Here is a 13035-nt window from a genome sequence, read left to right as displayed (position 1 = left end):
CAGCCAAAACTATCTGATGTTTGCAATATTTAGGTTTGTATCTCACTTAAATTTAAGTCCCTCAAACGTCATTGTGAGAGTCCACACAAGTCAACAACCACAAACTTAAAAAGATTTTGACGGTTGTTTTGTCCAGGGTCAAACACAACAAATTCCTTCATTACAACAAATACGAGTTAAGTGACAGTAATGTATAAAGATTGGATATCAAATATTGTTTGCATCAGCTGGGTTGATCACAGAAAACAATGAAACACCATTGCCCTTGTTTCATCGTTCCCTCCCAGTTTCATTCTTCTTTGGCCTAGTCAGCAAAACCAACCAGAAACAAATACTTTTATCCTCTCATTCTTAACTTTGGAAGAACTCTGAAAACTGCCACAGCGAATCAGACTGTTAAAAACATTTAATATCACTGTATAAAAATAGGCTTCACATTTTAGTTCATCTTTCACATATTAAAATCATCACATTGCTCTATGCAGGATACATGTTTGCTCGATATGGTAGATCACCACCTCTTTTTGTCAAAACATGGTTTCTGTCTTCATGGAGTGACCAGTAAATATGTTGCAAATATTTATCATGATGCTTTGAGTTTTGTCTGCTTTTAGGATAACTGACCTTAGACTTAAAAAAAAAAAAAAAAAAAAAAAAAACTGATCAGAAGATATGGTAAACCTCTTTGTAACTAAAGTACACCACTGAAGTCCCCATCTCTCCTTGACAAAGTTAGTCCTTTGGCCCACCTTCAAAAAGCATGAGAAGCTATTTGAGTTTGTCTCACAGGTTGTGCGAGTCCTCCACTCTAATAACAACTCGCCTGTTTGACCATCAACGTAAGCACAAGTGGGATCTGATCCAGACACACCATTTCCAGTAATTGAGTAATGCCCCCCTTCAGAAAGCCTCATTAAAGTCTCAATACCACCATGTGTTCCCGGACATAGCTGCTCAAAGTCTGCAGTCAGCATGACATATAGAAAATTGCTTAGGGTTTTCTGCACAAGGAAGATTAAGAGAGAAAATGATAATGGATGCCTTTAACGTCATAAGAAGATGCAGCACCCACTATGTATTTACTGAAAAAAAGTAAAAATATCAATTTCTCAACAGCTGAATATGGCATTTCAGTTCGTATTAAGTTTTATTCAGTGTAGACTTTAGTGGCTGAATTTAATGAGCTCAAGTGCTTTTGTTTCTTCCAGAGTGCTACGCAGCTGCAGACTTACTATACCAGGTGTCTTAAACATCTTCCAGCTAGTGGTTCTTCCAGTCGATCAAGAAAATAGTCAGTGTTGAACCTCAACAACCTGTACCAAAGTCCTGGAAAATGCTGAAGGGTCCATTTCTTCCCCACACTGCGAGGCTGCTGGTGTTGGCGGCTGGAGGACGGTGTGGAGACGTGTTTCATAGCTGGTGTCATGCATCCAGGTGCACGGCCTGTGGAGGAGCTCCTTTTCAAGCTCACAGCTCTGTTCAGTGGCCGACAGAGGTGTAGCCGAAGTCTGACCCAGATGTGACAACAGATCACAGTCCCAGTCAGAGTCTGATGATGATGGAGATAGGGTGGCTAGGTCTGGAATGAGGGCTGACTCAATGCACACTGAGGTGGAGTGGGATAGTGAACGTTGAGAGTCTTGACTGGAAAACACATTATGAGATTTATTACTGGGGAACTGAAGTGGAAGATTTGCAACAGAGGTGCTACCACGACATAAAATGTCACTTTGTTTTGGTGCCTGAAAAAAATTCTGTACAGCAGGAACACAAAATTTGGTAGAAGTCTGTGTTAAACCAAGGGTTTCCACGGTGCACTGACTGGATGTCGAAGAGACACTGGCATTCAGACCGAACTGTAGTAGCTGACAACATGCCTTGTCAAATAATAAACAGCCCTCAGGTTTTGCAAATTTATGTTTTTGTTCGGTCGACCTACGATTGTGGCCAGCTTTTGCTGAAATCCTCCTCCGTTTGCTCCAGCTGCATACAGGGCTGGCTGATCGACAACGCTTTTTAGAGTTTGCCACTGTAGCTGACTGTCGAGGGAGGGACTGAGATCTATGTGTAGCTGGTTTATCACACTCCAACCCACTGCTGGAACATATGATCCTATTGAATAGTAAAAGACCATCTTGGTGTGATTCCTTCACTCCTGTATTTGTCACATCCACAGAGGGTAGAAGTGGAGTGGAGACAGGAACTGTGACAGCTGCGAGAGATTCAGACAAACTCTCTACAGGATCAGTTTCACAAATAACACCCTCCACAGCCTCCACTGCTGCATACTTTTGAGGACTAAGGATAGGGGGCTCTGAGTACAGGTTTTGTGGCTCCATAATGTTGGAGGAATAAGGTACTTGCGGGCTGAGGACTGGAGGGACTGAGTAAGGGTCAGGGAATGCACATGAGGTCAGAGGGCAGGGAGACAGATGTTGAATATCAGCCTGCTGGCTGGCTGAGGTGTGAGCTTGTGGTTCGACATCCAATACAGGCATGGCTGGGCTTGAAGAGTGATGCTGTATATCTGGAAACTGGCACTCTAGAGGACTGAAAGACTGGATGTCAGCAGACACTGTGGCAGTATTTGGCATGGAAAGCTGAACTCCTGGTGATGGGCTGGCAGGGCCAAAGAAAAGAGACCCCCTAGCTGGGCTGGAGATGTGAGTAAAGGTTGATGAACCCTGCCTCCGCAGGTCCTGCACAGCATGCTCCGTCTCAACATCAGAGAGAGGCTCAAGTTCACCAAAATCTTGGATGGGCAAAAGGGCCGGGGGTCTATGAAGAAAACAGAAAATATGAAACATCCTCCTTTAAAATCACAAAAAACTCATTGTGATCGTGCAAAATTTAGAGAAATTCCAAAGTACTAGGACTATGCCATCAACATGGCAAAAATCAAAATTCACCTGTTTAATGTTTCTTCTGAATGTTGAGATGGACTGAGGATGGATCCTGGAATCAGGTCAGCTGTAAGCTTGTCTACCATGCTGTAGTTGGAGGGATCTAGCACAAATGCACGGTGTTGATCAGACTGCAAATGCTGCAAGGACCAAAAAAATAAAGAGACCGGTTGTATGATAAACGGGGGGGAAAAAAAAAAAAGTGTCAAGATGAAAAGGTAATTTTTAAACATTTCAACCTCCTCCACATTAGTAAAGGGTTGATGGCAGCATTCACAGTAAGAGAGGTTCTTTTTTCGTGGCTGCCAACGTGAAGGACTACAATGCAGTGGGGTTGGGGATTTGTCCTGAGCGCTGCTTTCAACTTCTTTCTTCTCCCTAATTAACACAGAATAAATCAGTCACTGTTAATAACTGACCGTTTACTGTGGAAACAGAACAAACTTTCTTAATAGCCTCAAACCCAATTTGTCACCAATACAAAGAATATAAATAATGACCAAAGAAGCAAACCTTGTTTTATTTTCTTCTTTCTCTGTATTTTTTTTAAACAAAGGACTAGGAGTTTCAAAGGGACTATATCTTCCCGAGTAGTACAGAGATGGGAAGGTCATGGACTGCATATGCAGAGGCTTGTATTTCCTGGTGTAAGAGAATAAAACAGTTGTATTAGTTTTTTTCTTTATATATATGAAAAACAAAATATAGTGCAGTTATTCTAGAAATCTGAATGCAAAATTTAAAAAAAAAACAGCATGACTATTATTTTTATCTTATTTTCATTTAAAATATTTTAATACACTTAGCAAAAGCAAATGTGAGTTCATGACAGAGATCGACACCAGCTAGGTTAATATCCAACTGTGTCAGATGTAATGGCTACAGTTTCTCACAAAAGCAGCATACGCATTAGCCAGAGCACTTCAATTAACAAATGAGAGGGCAAATGAAAAGACCTGTTAACACACACAAAACTCCTGCAGGAACAGGCAGTGGGGCTTGCAAAGTTTCATCGAATAGAAGTGGTATCAGCTTGTGCTCTCAGCTCCTGGGGAGCATTATCACTGTGGGGGCTTGTTACATTAGACGATGAGACTCAATTAAGAAAATCATCGGGGCTGAAATGAAAACCTCTGCACGTAGCACTCAGTGGGGTAGGAAGGGTAAACACACAGAGACAGGTCCCTGGCACCCATTGTTGTTTTACTGACAAGAAAAGCATCTAATCATCTCTAATAAATGTTATTTTAACCTTTTTGCCTCACTGATTTGTAGCTCATCTTTCTTAATTAATCCAAAACCAGAACAAAAGATTAAAGAAGAGAATTCAATTGGTTATACTGGATTCAAAATCTCCTCACCTGCTCAGGTCCTCAATTTTAAGATATGGCGACCTCAAAGCTGTAGCTGTGAACAAGAAATGAAGAGGAACAGAAACAAAAAACAAACAATTGTGTAAAAGTTCTTTTTCCAGCAAACATACCATATATTTGGGAAATAAACAAATAAGGATCATAAATACATAAACCTACCTTTGACAACATGAGAACCTTGTTTGGTGTAGGACTTCTGCATCCAAAAAAAAAAAACAACTTAAAATAAGATTCATTAATACAAAAGAGCAAAGGCTAGTGTACATTATATTGTAGCAATTTCAATAGTTCTTGCATTGTATTTTGACTAACCCTAACAAAAGTTACATTTTCATGAGCGTGTATTTAATTGAACTATCATTCCTGGAAGTAAAATTAAGTTTTTTGGTGCTAATCCATTAATTAGTAACTTATTTACCTTCTTGCCATTTTGACATAAAACTGCTATATTTGAATGTCAAGAAAAGCGAAAAACCTTACCTCTGATCTCTTGTGTTTCCTGCTGTAGCTCCCTCGAGTCAACTGCCTCAAATAAAAAACGACATCTGATACAACGTTAAGGAACAATACAAGATCTTCAAACACTGTTCTGATTGAGAATGTGGCAAGTTCTCAGCAGACAAACTAGTCAGACAGGATCACCAAACAAAACATAAGCACTGTGTATATGGTGCCATCTGCAGTGAGCAAAGGTTCACTGCATTTTAATCATCTTATTGTAGAACTCCTCTGTGATCTCCAGTAATCAGTCAAAAGGATACCATCCACATACAAAATCTTCACCCCCCATGATCGGGCATTGGCCAAAACACTGCTCCCCTGCAGTCGTTCCTACAAGGCAGATCCATCCAAACCAAGTTAAAATAAAATATTACTGAACTAAAACCCATCTGCAAGATATTCTGGCTGTACTGACTTACATTGTTGCGAATGGCTTTTTCAAGTAGGGCCTTCCCACGGCTGCCACAAGCCTGTGGAAACAAATATATTACAGATATACAGTCTTTACTGTACTGTAAATAGCCATCTCTGGTCCTCGAGGGCCAGTGACCTGCTGGTTTTCTAACTATCCCTGCCCTACCAGTTTCTAATTGACTGAATATATATAAAAAGAAATGTATATGAAGCATTTTCTTCACAACATAAAAATGTGTACTGAAGCAGTGGTAATACAGGTGGTTGGTATGTTGTCTAATGTACGTTAGGAAATAGACTATATATTAATAAAAAAAAGGATAATTTGTGTGCAAAATGTTTGTGTTCAAGTACAGCGTTTAAGAGCTCAGTAATAAAAAAAAAAAACAATCATCTTTTTCTGATTTTCTTTTGCACATTACCAGAATATGTTACATATTAATTGATAATGTTTTTTCAACACTAATACAAATATATAAGAGTGATGTTCAGTACCACTGGTCTAGGAGCTGCTGGTCGCTGTCTGCCATTGCTGAGGATGCTCTCCTGCTGTTTATTAAGATGTTGGATTTCTTCATTTCTCGAATTTCCCCCTCCTTTGATGTCAGTACACTTCTGCTTGTTCCGGCCCTCTTGGCGTTCAGTCACAACAAAACTCACATCCTTGTGCAGGAAACTCTCAACCCTCTTTAGAACAAGTAGAGAACATATCTGTTCATCAGTTTCTGCTGAGAGACATCTTTCATCAGTTAAGTTTCCTTGTGCAAAATTAGAGCTGATTGAATCTTAGGGTGCATCGCAATAAGATTAAGGTTGCTCTTGATAAGAGTTGAGTGTGTTCTCCTGTAACATGTAAGTCTTTTGACTGTATAGAATAAAGATTTTAATGTATTATACGTAACTATCAGAAATAGAATTGTATAATGTTGTATCGAATGTTCAGTTTAAAAAGAAAATAATATTTAAATCAAAATTACACCATATATCTCTCTCTACATGTCACACAGGAGTAAAAAGGAATCTAAGTTTGACTGAAAAAGTGCTTTGGTTTAAATAGAGATATATAATGATATTGACAATTGAAAAACTTATTGTGATAAGATTTTTTTCCATATCGCCTAGCCTTATGCACAATCTAACTAAAATTGTATAATTTAGTACAAGAAGTAAAACACAGTAAATAATATTAAGCATTAACATAGGATCTGTATGTATGCTGCCGTTATCTTGACACAGACTTACCCCTCCTAGAAGGGATATGGCCTCTAAAAGCAGTGCCGTTGAACCTTTCTTCACCCCATCCAAGAAGAAGGTTTTCCCCACCAGCTTCTTCTCCCCAGCACACAGTTTGCCCATAAGGCCTCGCTCCTCTGCATCCTGCTGCATGATCCCGGTGCAGTAAAGGAGCTCACTATGTAAAACACCTAGCTCCTATTTACTCCTGCCTAAGAACAGAACAAAGCATATGTGTTCATTATTTATGTCTATATTAATATTCATACAGGCACTGCTTCACAACTTCTTTATAAAACGCATGTGGCGTTAGTTTACTCGTAAACTACAGCAACGTGGTATAAACATTTTTAACCTAGCCACTTTGGTAGCTAACTAGCAAACCTAGCTGTGGTTGGTTGGTTAGCTTGGTTCAGCTAGCTAGCTACCATTTGCTTTCCTCGAAACAGACCACAGATGAGTAACCAAAAGGTTTTGTAATAAAGAATACTTGTCTGTAATCTCTTTTCTATATCGTCCGAGAAAGGAAGAAATAGGTAACACTTACGTTTTGTTTCTGTAGTAAGAGCTGTGATTCCTATTAATTCACAATCCTGTCGAGAAACAACCGCCGCTTTTTTAAAAACACTGGCAAACATGTGACCACGAAGGCAACGTCACATCCGGTGAAACGCTGCGTTCACTTGCTTCTTCATGTCGTTTTTTTTTGGCGGGCGGCAAACCAGCTTTGAGGTGCATTACCGCGACCTACTGGACATGAGCCTTCATTTTATTGTACGGCGATGCATTATGAGAAAATATTACATCATACCAACATGTCTGAAATGAAACGGTAGCTATAAAAGGAAAAGCATGACGTCTGTGTGTTTCTGGTGAACTTCTGACAGGATATTAAACACAGCACAATAGATCTGTGGTCACTAAAGTCTGCTACTTTATTTTTTACAGCTAACATGACTTTTCCCGTTTATGGAATTAACTGGGACAATAACAAACGTGACCTATTTTAAGTGTGTAACAGCATTGATTCATATATAGTCATTTTGCTGATTGAAAAAAGAGACCAAATACAAAAAAGTAGAGGCCAAAAGATAAAATGTGTACATAAAAGAGGTGTAACTGGTGCAACATACCAGACTATAAGGAATTATCTTAATAAAGGCTTATAATCACTAGTTGTCAGTTGACCAGTATTCAATCATCAGTTTTGCCTAGTGAAATTGGTGCATTTAAATTATTGCTCTTCATCTATTTCATGGTGTTTATCTGTCAGGTTCAACTAATACCTATCTTCTAGATCCTGAAGAAAAATCCTCATGATCCATCATGGCAGACTGACTCATGAAGAGCAATGATGGGAAAATAAAACAAGAAGGTTGTGGTTATGAGTTATTATGTGTTTAAATAGAATTATTTCTCCATTTAGGGATAAAAATGTTTGTAAAGAATCTTGTAATGCTTCAAATGCCAACATGTAACACTAACTGAAATTTACACAGTAATTTTATCCCTTTCTGCCCAGCAGAGGGCAGTTTGTCTGTAGAGGAACACCAGTGGAGAAACTGAACAGACTGTAACACACTTGTTCACATGCATAACTTAAATTGTACACCAAAATCATAATTTCTGTATAATGTTAAAGACCACAAGACAAATAAAAATGCTTTATTCGAAACATGCACTTTTGTTCAAAGAAATTTTTCACAGAATGAAACACTGGCACAGTTCAAATGACTAGCTTTAACTGTAGTTCAATATTAAAATCTGAAACTAAAAATACATATCAGTAACAAGAAATTTTTTATATGAACACTGAAAAACTGACTAGATGCATTGCTTATGTTTTGTCATGTAAATTCTACAATCTAATAGACTATGAGATGAAAAAACTTGCAAAACAAAAAAATGTCAAGAATTTTGACAACCTGATGATAAGGAATTACAACAGGGTTAGGAAATTAAGCGTGTCAAACACATTTAATGACATATATTTCAAAACCTATTTGTAAAAAAGCAATGACTATAAACTATGACTAAACTATGAAAACTGGTCACATACATAGTGGGACTTAATATCTGTTTTCAGTTCACAGGAATGAGGACATTTTGTAGACAACAATTACTTATTCACCTGCTGCACATAAAATGATACGGACTCAGTGCAAAGGGATAAGGCACCTTAGGTTACAAAATGAAGCCCTCAGCATATCCACACTGAATCAAAGGCAGCACCAGCATTTTCCAACAAACACTTTTGAAGACAATATACAAAGTTTTTCTACTACTTATATAGTATAATTAGTATAATTAATGAAGATAATGTAAGGTGGCTATCCTGTCATTTTTACAAAGTAATACTTTGGGGTCTATTCACTGTTGAAAGAATAACAAAGAATCACAGTCTCTACTTCAGATCCACTCAGAGCCCTTTATCACTCTACATTTACTGCTACTATTGGTGCTGCTGCTGCCTCTGTCTGTGTCTGCCTTGCTGGGGGTGTGTTTCGTGGACTGCCGATGTTTACGTTCACGGTGCGATTTGCTCTGGTTATTACTGAGGCTGTGTAGCTGGCTGTATGCCTGACTGTCAACCCCCAGCCTGCTCTGGGGCTGACGGGTGTCCTTATGAACACCTCTGGGGGTATCGCCTATCTGTCCTCTGGACAGGTTGTCATCATTATTGGTGTACTGCTGAAGCTCCTCTTGGGCAATGTTCACGTGGTTCTGTCGGCATGCCGTCTTGGCATTAGTGAGTTCAGTGATGGGCAGTGGTTTGTCATGATTCCCTGTAGATACCAGAAGTGGTTTAATGGCGGCATTGTACCCTGGTGGAGCTGACGGTGCATTCCAAGAATAAGGGTAGTTGCTGTAAGCCTCTCCTTGTCCTTGTGTCAGCCCATATAGCTCATCATCAGAGACCTGCGCCCGGCCTGAGAAGATATTGTCACAGATGGTGCCAATGCCCAAATGAATCATTTCCCATATATTGAGTGCCAGACAGAGGCCGGAGACCATGTACATGATAAGGAGAAAGATAGTTTTCTCAGTCGGCCGTGACACAAAGCAGTTCACACTGTGAGGGCAGGGCAGTACTGAGCATACGTATGTGGCAGGTACCGCAAATCCATACAGGGCATACTGTCCAAACAAGAAAGCCACCTCTAGCGAGAAGCGGACCAAGAGCTGAAACACATACATGCGCATCAGTCCATCCTCTTTAATACGCTGGCGTCCATCATGCCGCACTTTGACCTTTACTTGTTCATCACCATTGCCTCCTCTGGCTGCTCCTTCACCATCACACTCCTCTGCCATTTCATAGATCATTGGGTCTTCTTCTTGGTCATCCTCAGCTTCTTCAACACCTCTGTGCTGCTTTCTGCATGCAAGAGAGTGCTTCTTGGGTTTCCTCTGTGAAAATCCACCTACTCCCTCACTGTCAACCCGTTCATTTGCCCGAGCAATCTTGTTGACAGCATAACCCAAGTACATTAGTGAAGGTGTGGCCACCAGAATGATTTGGAAGACCCAGAAGCGGACATGTGAGAGTGGAGCAAACGTGTCATAGCAGACATTCTCACAGCCTGGTTGGCCCGTGTTGCAGACAAACTTGCTTTGCTCATCATAGTAAATGGACTCACCTCCTACGGCTGTCAGTACAATGCGGAAAACAATGAGGACAGTGAGCCAGATCTTGCCCACAAATGTGGAATGATTGTGGATTTCTTCCAGCAGGCGAGTCAGGAAACTCCAACTCATGGTAATGGCATGGAAACTACAGCAAGAGGCAACATACACCACTGGTTACTCCCTGTGGGGACAACAGAAATATTCAACTGTGCCATGAATAGAACAATGTAGTTTACACATTCCCTCCTTCAAAACAATAATTAAAGTCTAATGTGTACATTTGTCTCTCCATTTAGCTCTTTCCCACACACACAGATAAAAAAGACACCACACAGTCAGCACTGCATTCATTTGTTGGTAATGAAAACTATGAGCACTTAGTGCGTCTGCCAGATGTAAAAACAACTGGAAACACATCTATATCCAAACACATTTCACTGGCATGTTTTTTCTCTACATGGTTATCAAACAGTACATTTTTCCACAATAAGAACATGTTTAACCTTGATACTTTTAATAGCTGTTCCCTAAAGCTCATGTCTAAACATACCCTTGGCATTAGTACACAAAGGGAAGAGTAATGACTACAATGGAATGTCTAACCATAATTGCTACTGTTAATTTGATGGCCCCTCCCATTACCGTTTGATTGTGCAGATGGAAAATAAGAACTAAGGGATTGCTCTCTTGCCACTTGATTTCAGTACAGCATAGTATATTGTATACAGTATACATCAATTCTTTCCATTTATACATTGATTTTTTTCTATAATAAATCCACTCTTGATGGCTTTTCAGTGCCATGCAACTGAAGATTTCCCTCAATTATGTTTCTTTTTTAAAATGTGCACTGACACACTGCAACAATGAATCAACGTGACATGTTATCCAAAAAAAGTAAACCAGATCCTACTGCTGCTAACTTAACGTGCTTCCTCACATGGGACTCTACTAAGAAAAAAAAGTCCAGACTATCTTATTAAGAGTCACGTGCCTTCTAGACCTGCACATCTGCTTATGTTGTATAATGTACTATTTGGAGGCCCAGTAGCACTGTGAACATCACCCAAACACAAGTCTAGCAGATGCCAAGAAACTAGCAATGCTCCCTCTTTCAGGAAAGTCACTGCCTATTTCTGACTTGTGCATTGTTGGTCATAATAATCCTAAAGGTTAAAAATGCACAGTTTTGCATTTGTTTTTTTATGCAGTAGCTCACTTACTCCATGATATCGCTTTACTCATCAACCTAGTTATTACAGATTAGACACTGCTAGAACAGGTCGAGTTGGGCAAGCAACACAAGGATGATGTTTAGAAGTGTCTGATAGCCTTATTTTAAGCACTAATCTATCTAATCTATCTATGTAACGATAGGTATTACACAACATACAGCGTGTGCCTAAACAGAGCCTGCTATCAACACTTGGATATGGATATGGAAGTATTTATGTAAAACAACAAAAGTTGTGTTACAAGGTCCAGAAAATAAATCCCACAGACACTATGTCCCAATATAAAACTGCTTAGTCTCATAACGTAGCAACAACTCAATAGCCCCAGTTGCTAGTAGTGCCACATTGAATGCCTCAAGGTGGAACAGTGCACTTTTTCCAGATGTCTTCCAAGCCCAGACCAGCAGCCTCCAGTTTCCTACAGTGCCAGTAAAATAACTATTTAAAGAGAGCAAGTTAAAACAGCAACCAGCCATGTACATGCCTGTCTAAGTAGGCTTCATGCTGAGAATGTAAAGGTTTGTGGTTTCCTTCAAAACAGTTAAAGCGATGCTCCACCCAAAACCTATATTTTCAGTATGAAACACTTACCACCTATTAACTTCAGAAGCAACTGTAAAAAGTTTGTAGTTGCTGACACTGCACTTGTTTTTTAAGTACAGTATTTTTCTTAATGAGATTTACACTTCACAGAGGGAAGCCAACAAGCAAGAAAGGAAATGGGAGGATGGAAGGACAACAACAAGGACCCATGGTCAGACTCCAACCAGATAAGCTACAAGCACTTTAACTGCAACAGACACCTGTCATGTCACATAGACAGAAGCAAAGTCCACAGTTTTTCTCAACAGCTGTGACACTTTGATTTAGAGACACACATCAACCCAGGTTAATGCAAGACACAGCCAGTGACATATGGAAAATAATGTATGTGTCTTGTCCTTTGGACCCTTAGGTCACAAAGATGCACTGATACTGCACCTCCTATATAGAAACCAGACCACAGGTAAGATAAATTTGCTATGTATTTTTGTACACCTAGTGCAGATGAAGAGAAATAAAATAAAAACTAGACAGGATAACTAGCAGACCTGGGTCTTGTGTCTTGCTTCTAGAGTAACTCATTCCAAGTTGTGCCCCAAAGCCAATCAGTCAACTACAACAAGAATTCAGACCAAACACAAGCTAAAGGGTTTGTCAGGAAAACCCAGGAGCCCTAATTAGGACCGACTCAAAAAAACAAAGCAATAGCAAACAATAAATCTCCTGACCTAAATTGAACACAGAAGCATAAACTACTATTACAACATTCTATATGCTTTATATGCCTTGAAAGAAAATGCAATCAAACTTTGGATTCAGGATCCTCATCACTAACTCATATTTAAGATGTGGAGCTCACAGGGTATTTTGTGATCACTTTGCGAGCAATCCACACAAAGGCATCAAACCACACACAGGCGATGCAGCATGTAAGAAATAATCTGATATAGACAAAACCCTCAAGCGTAGAAAGCTAATTTGTTTTGCTGAAGAAGCCAATCTAAGTTTTGCCTTCCTTCCACTCACAGCTAAACAGAGCTGAACAACTGGAGAATTTCTTTTACTCAGACAATGCAGCATTGATTTATGTATTGTTTTTTACTTTAAAATTAAACCCAATCAAATAACTTTGTGCCTCCTCTGGAAAATATGGCTTTAATTTTAGCGTATCTTTTATTTGTTTACTAGGAGAAATCCTAACAA

General features: G+C 39.5%; 2 protein-coding genes across 2 annotated transcripts; both read right to left on the bottom strand.

Moving 5' to 3' along the window:
- Nucleotides 1-648: 648 nt before the first annotated feature.
- On the bottom strand, nucleotides 649-7079 carry dbf4b (DBF4B-CDC7 kinase regulatory subunit). Its single transcript, XM_026314750.1, has 12 exons — nucleotides 6972-7079; nucleotides 6434-6636; nucleotides 5687-5878; nucleotides 5197-5247; nucleotides 5038-5107; nucleotides 4757-4821; nucleotides 4436-4472; nucleotides 4265-4310; nucleotides 3417-3545; nucleotides 3143-3281; nucleotides 2910-3043; nucleotides 649-2778 (listed from the first exon to the last, which is right to left on the bottom strand). Exons 2-12 carry the CDS (start codon nucleotides 6575-6577, stop codon nucleotides 1293-1295), a joined length of 2493 nt encoding a protein of 830 aa, XP_026170535.1. The 5' UTR covers nucleotides 6578-6636; nucleotides 6972-7079; the 3' UTR covers nucleotides 649-1292.
- Nucleotides 7080-8833: 1754 nt separating this feature from the next.
- On the bottom strand, nucleotides 8834-10185 carry LOC113135502 (gap junction gamma-1 protein-like). Its single transcript, XM_026315585.1, has one exon. It carries the CDS (start codon nucleotides 10181-10183, stop codon nucleotides 8834-8836), a length of 1350 nt encoding a protein of 449 aa, XP_026171370.1. The 5' UTR covers nucleotides 10184-10185.
- Between the last annotated feature and the right edge of the window lie 2850 nt (nucleotides 10186-13035).

The sequence above is a fragment of the Mastacembelus armatus genome, chromosome 19, assembly GCF_900324485.2.
Source record: "Mastacembelus armatus chromosome 19, fMasArm1.2, whole genome shotgun sequence".
Classification (NCBI taxonomy): Eukaryota; Metazoa; Chordata; class Actinopteri; order Synbranchiformes; family Mastacembelidae; genus Mastacembelus; species Mastacembelus armatus.
The sequence above is the reverse complement of the archived record's forward strand: the minus strand, read 5'-3'. Positions and strand labels throughout refer to the sequence as shown.

Coding starts and splice junctions, on each gene's coding strand:
- dbf4b (XM_026314750.1), bottom strand. CDS start 6,577: ATGCAGCAGGATGCAGAGGAGCGAGGCCTTATGGGCAAACTGTGTGCT. Junction 3,546..4,264: donor AAAATTGAGGACCTGAGCAG/GTGAGGAGATTT, acceptor CTCTTACACCAG/GAAATACAAGCCTCTGCATA. Junction 3,282..3,416: donor AAAGAAGAAAATAAAACAAG/GTTTGCTTCTTT, acceptor TGTGTTAATTAG/GGAGAAGAAAGAAGTTGAAA.
- LOC113135502 (XM_026315585.1), bottom strand. CDS start 10,183: ATGAGTTGGAGTTTCCTGACTCGCCTGCTGGAAGAAATCCACAATCAT.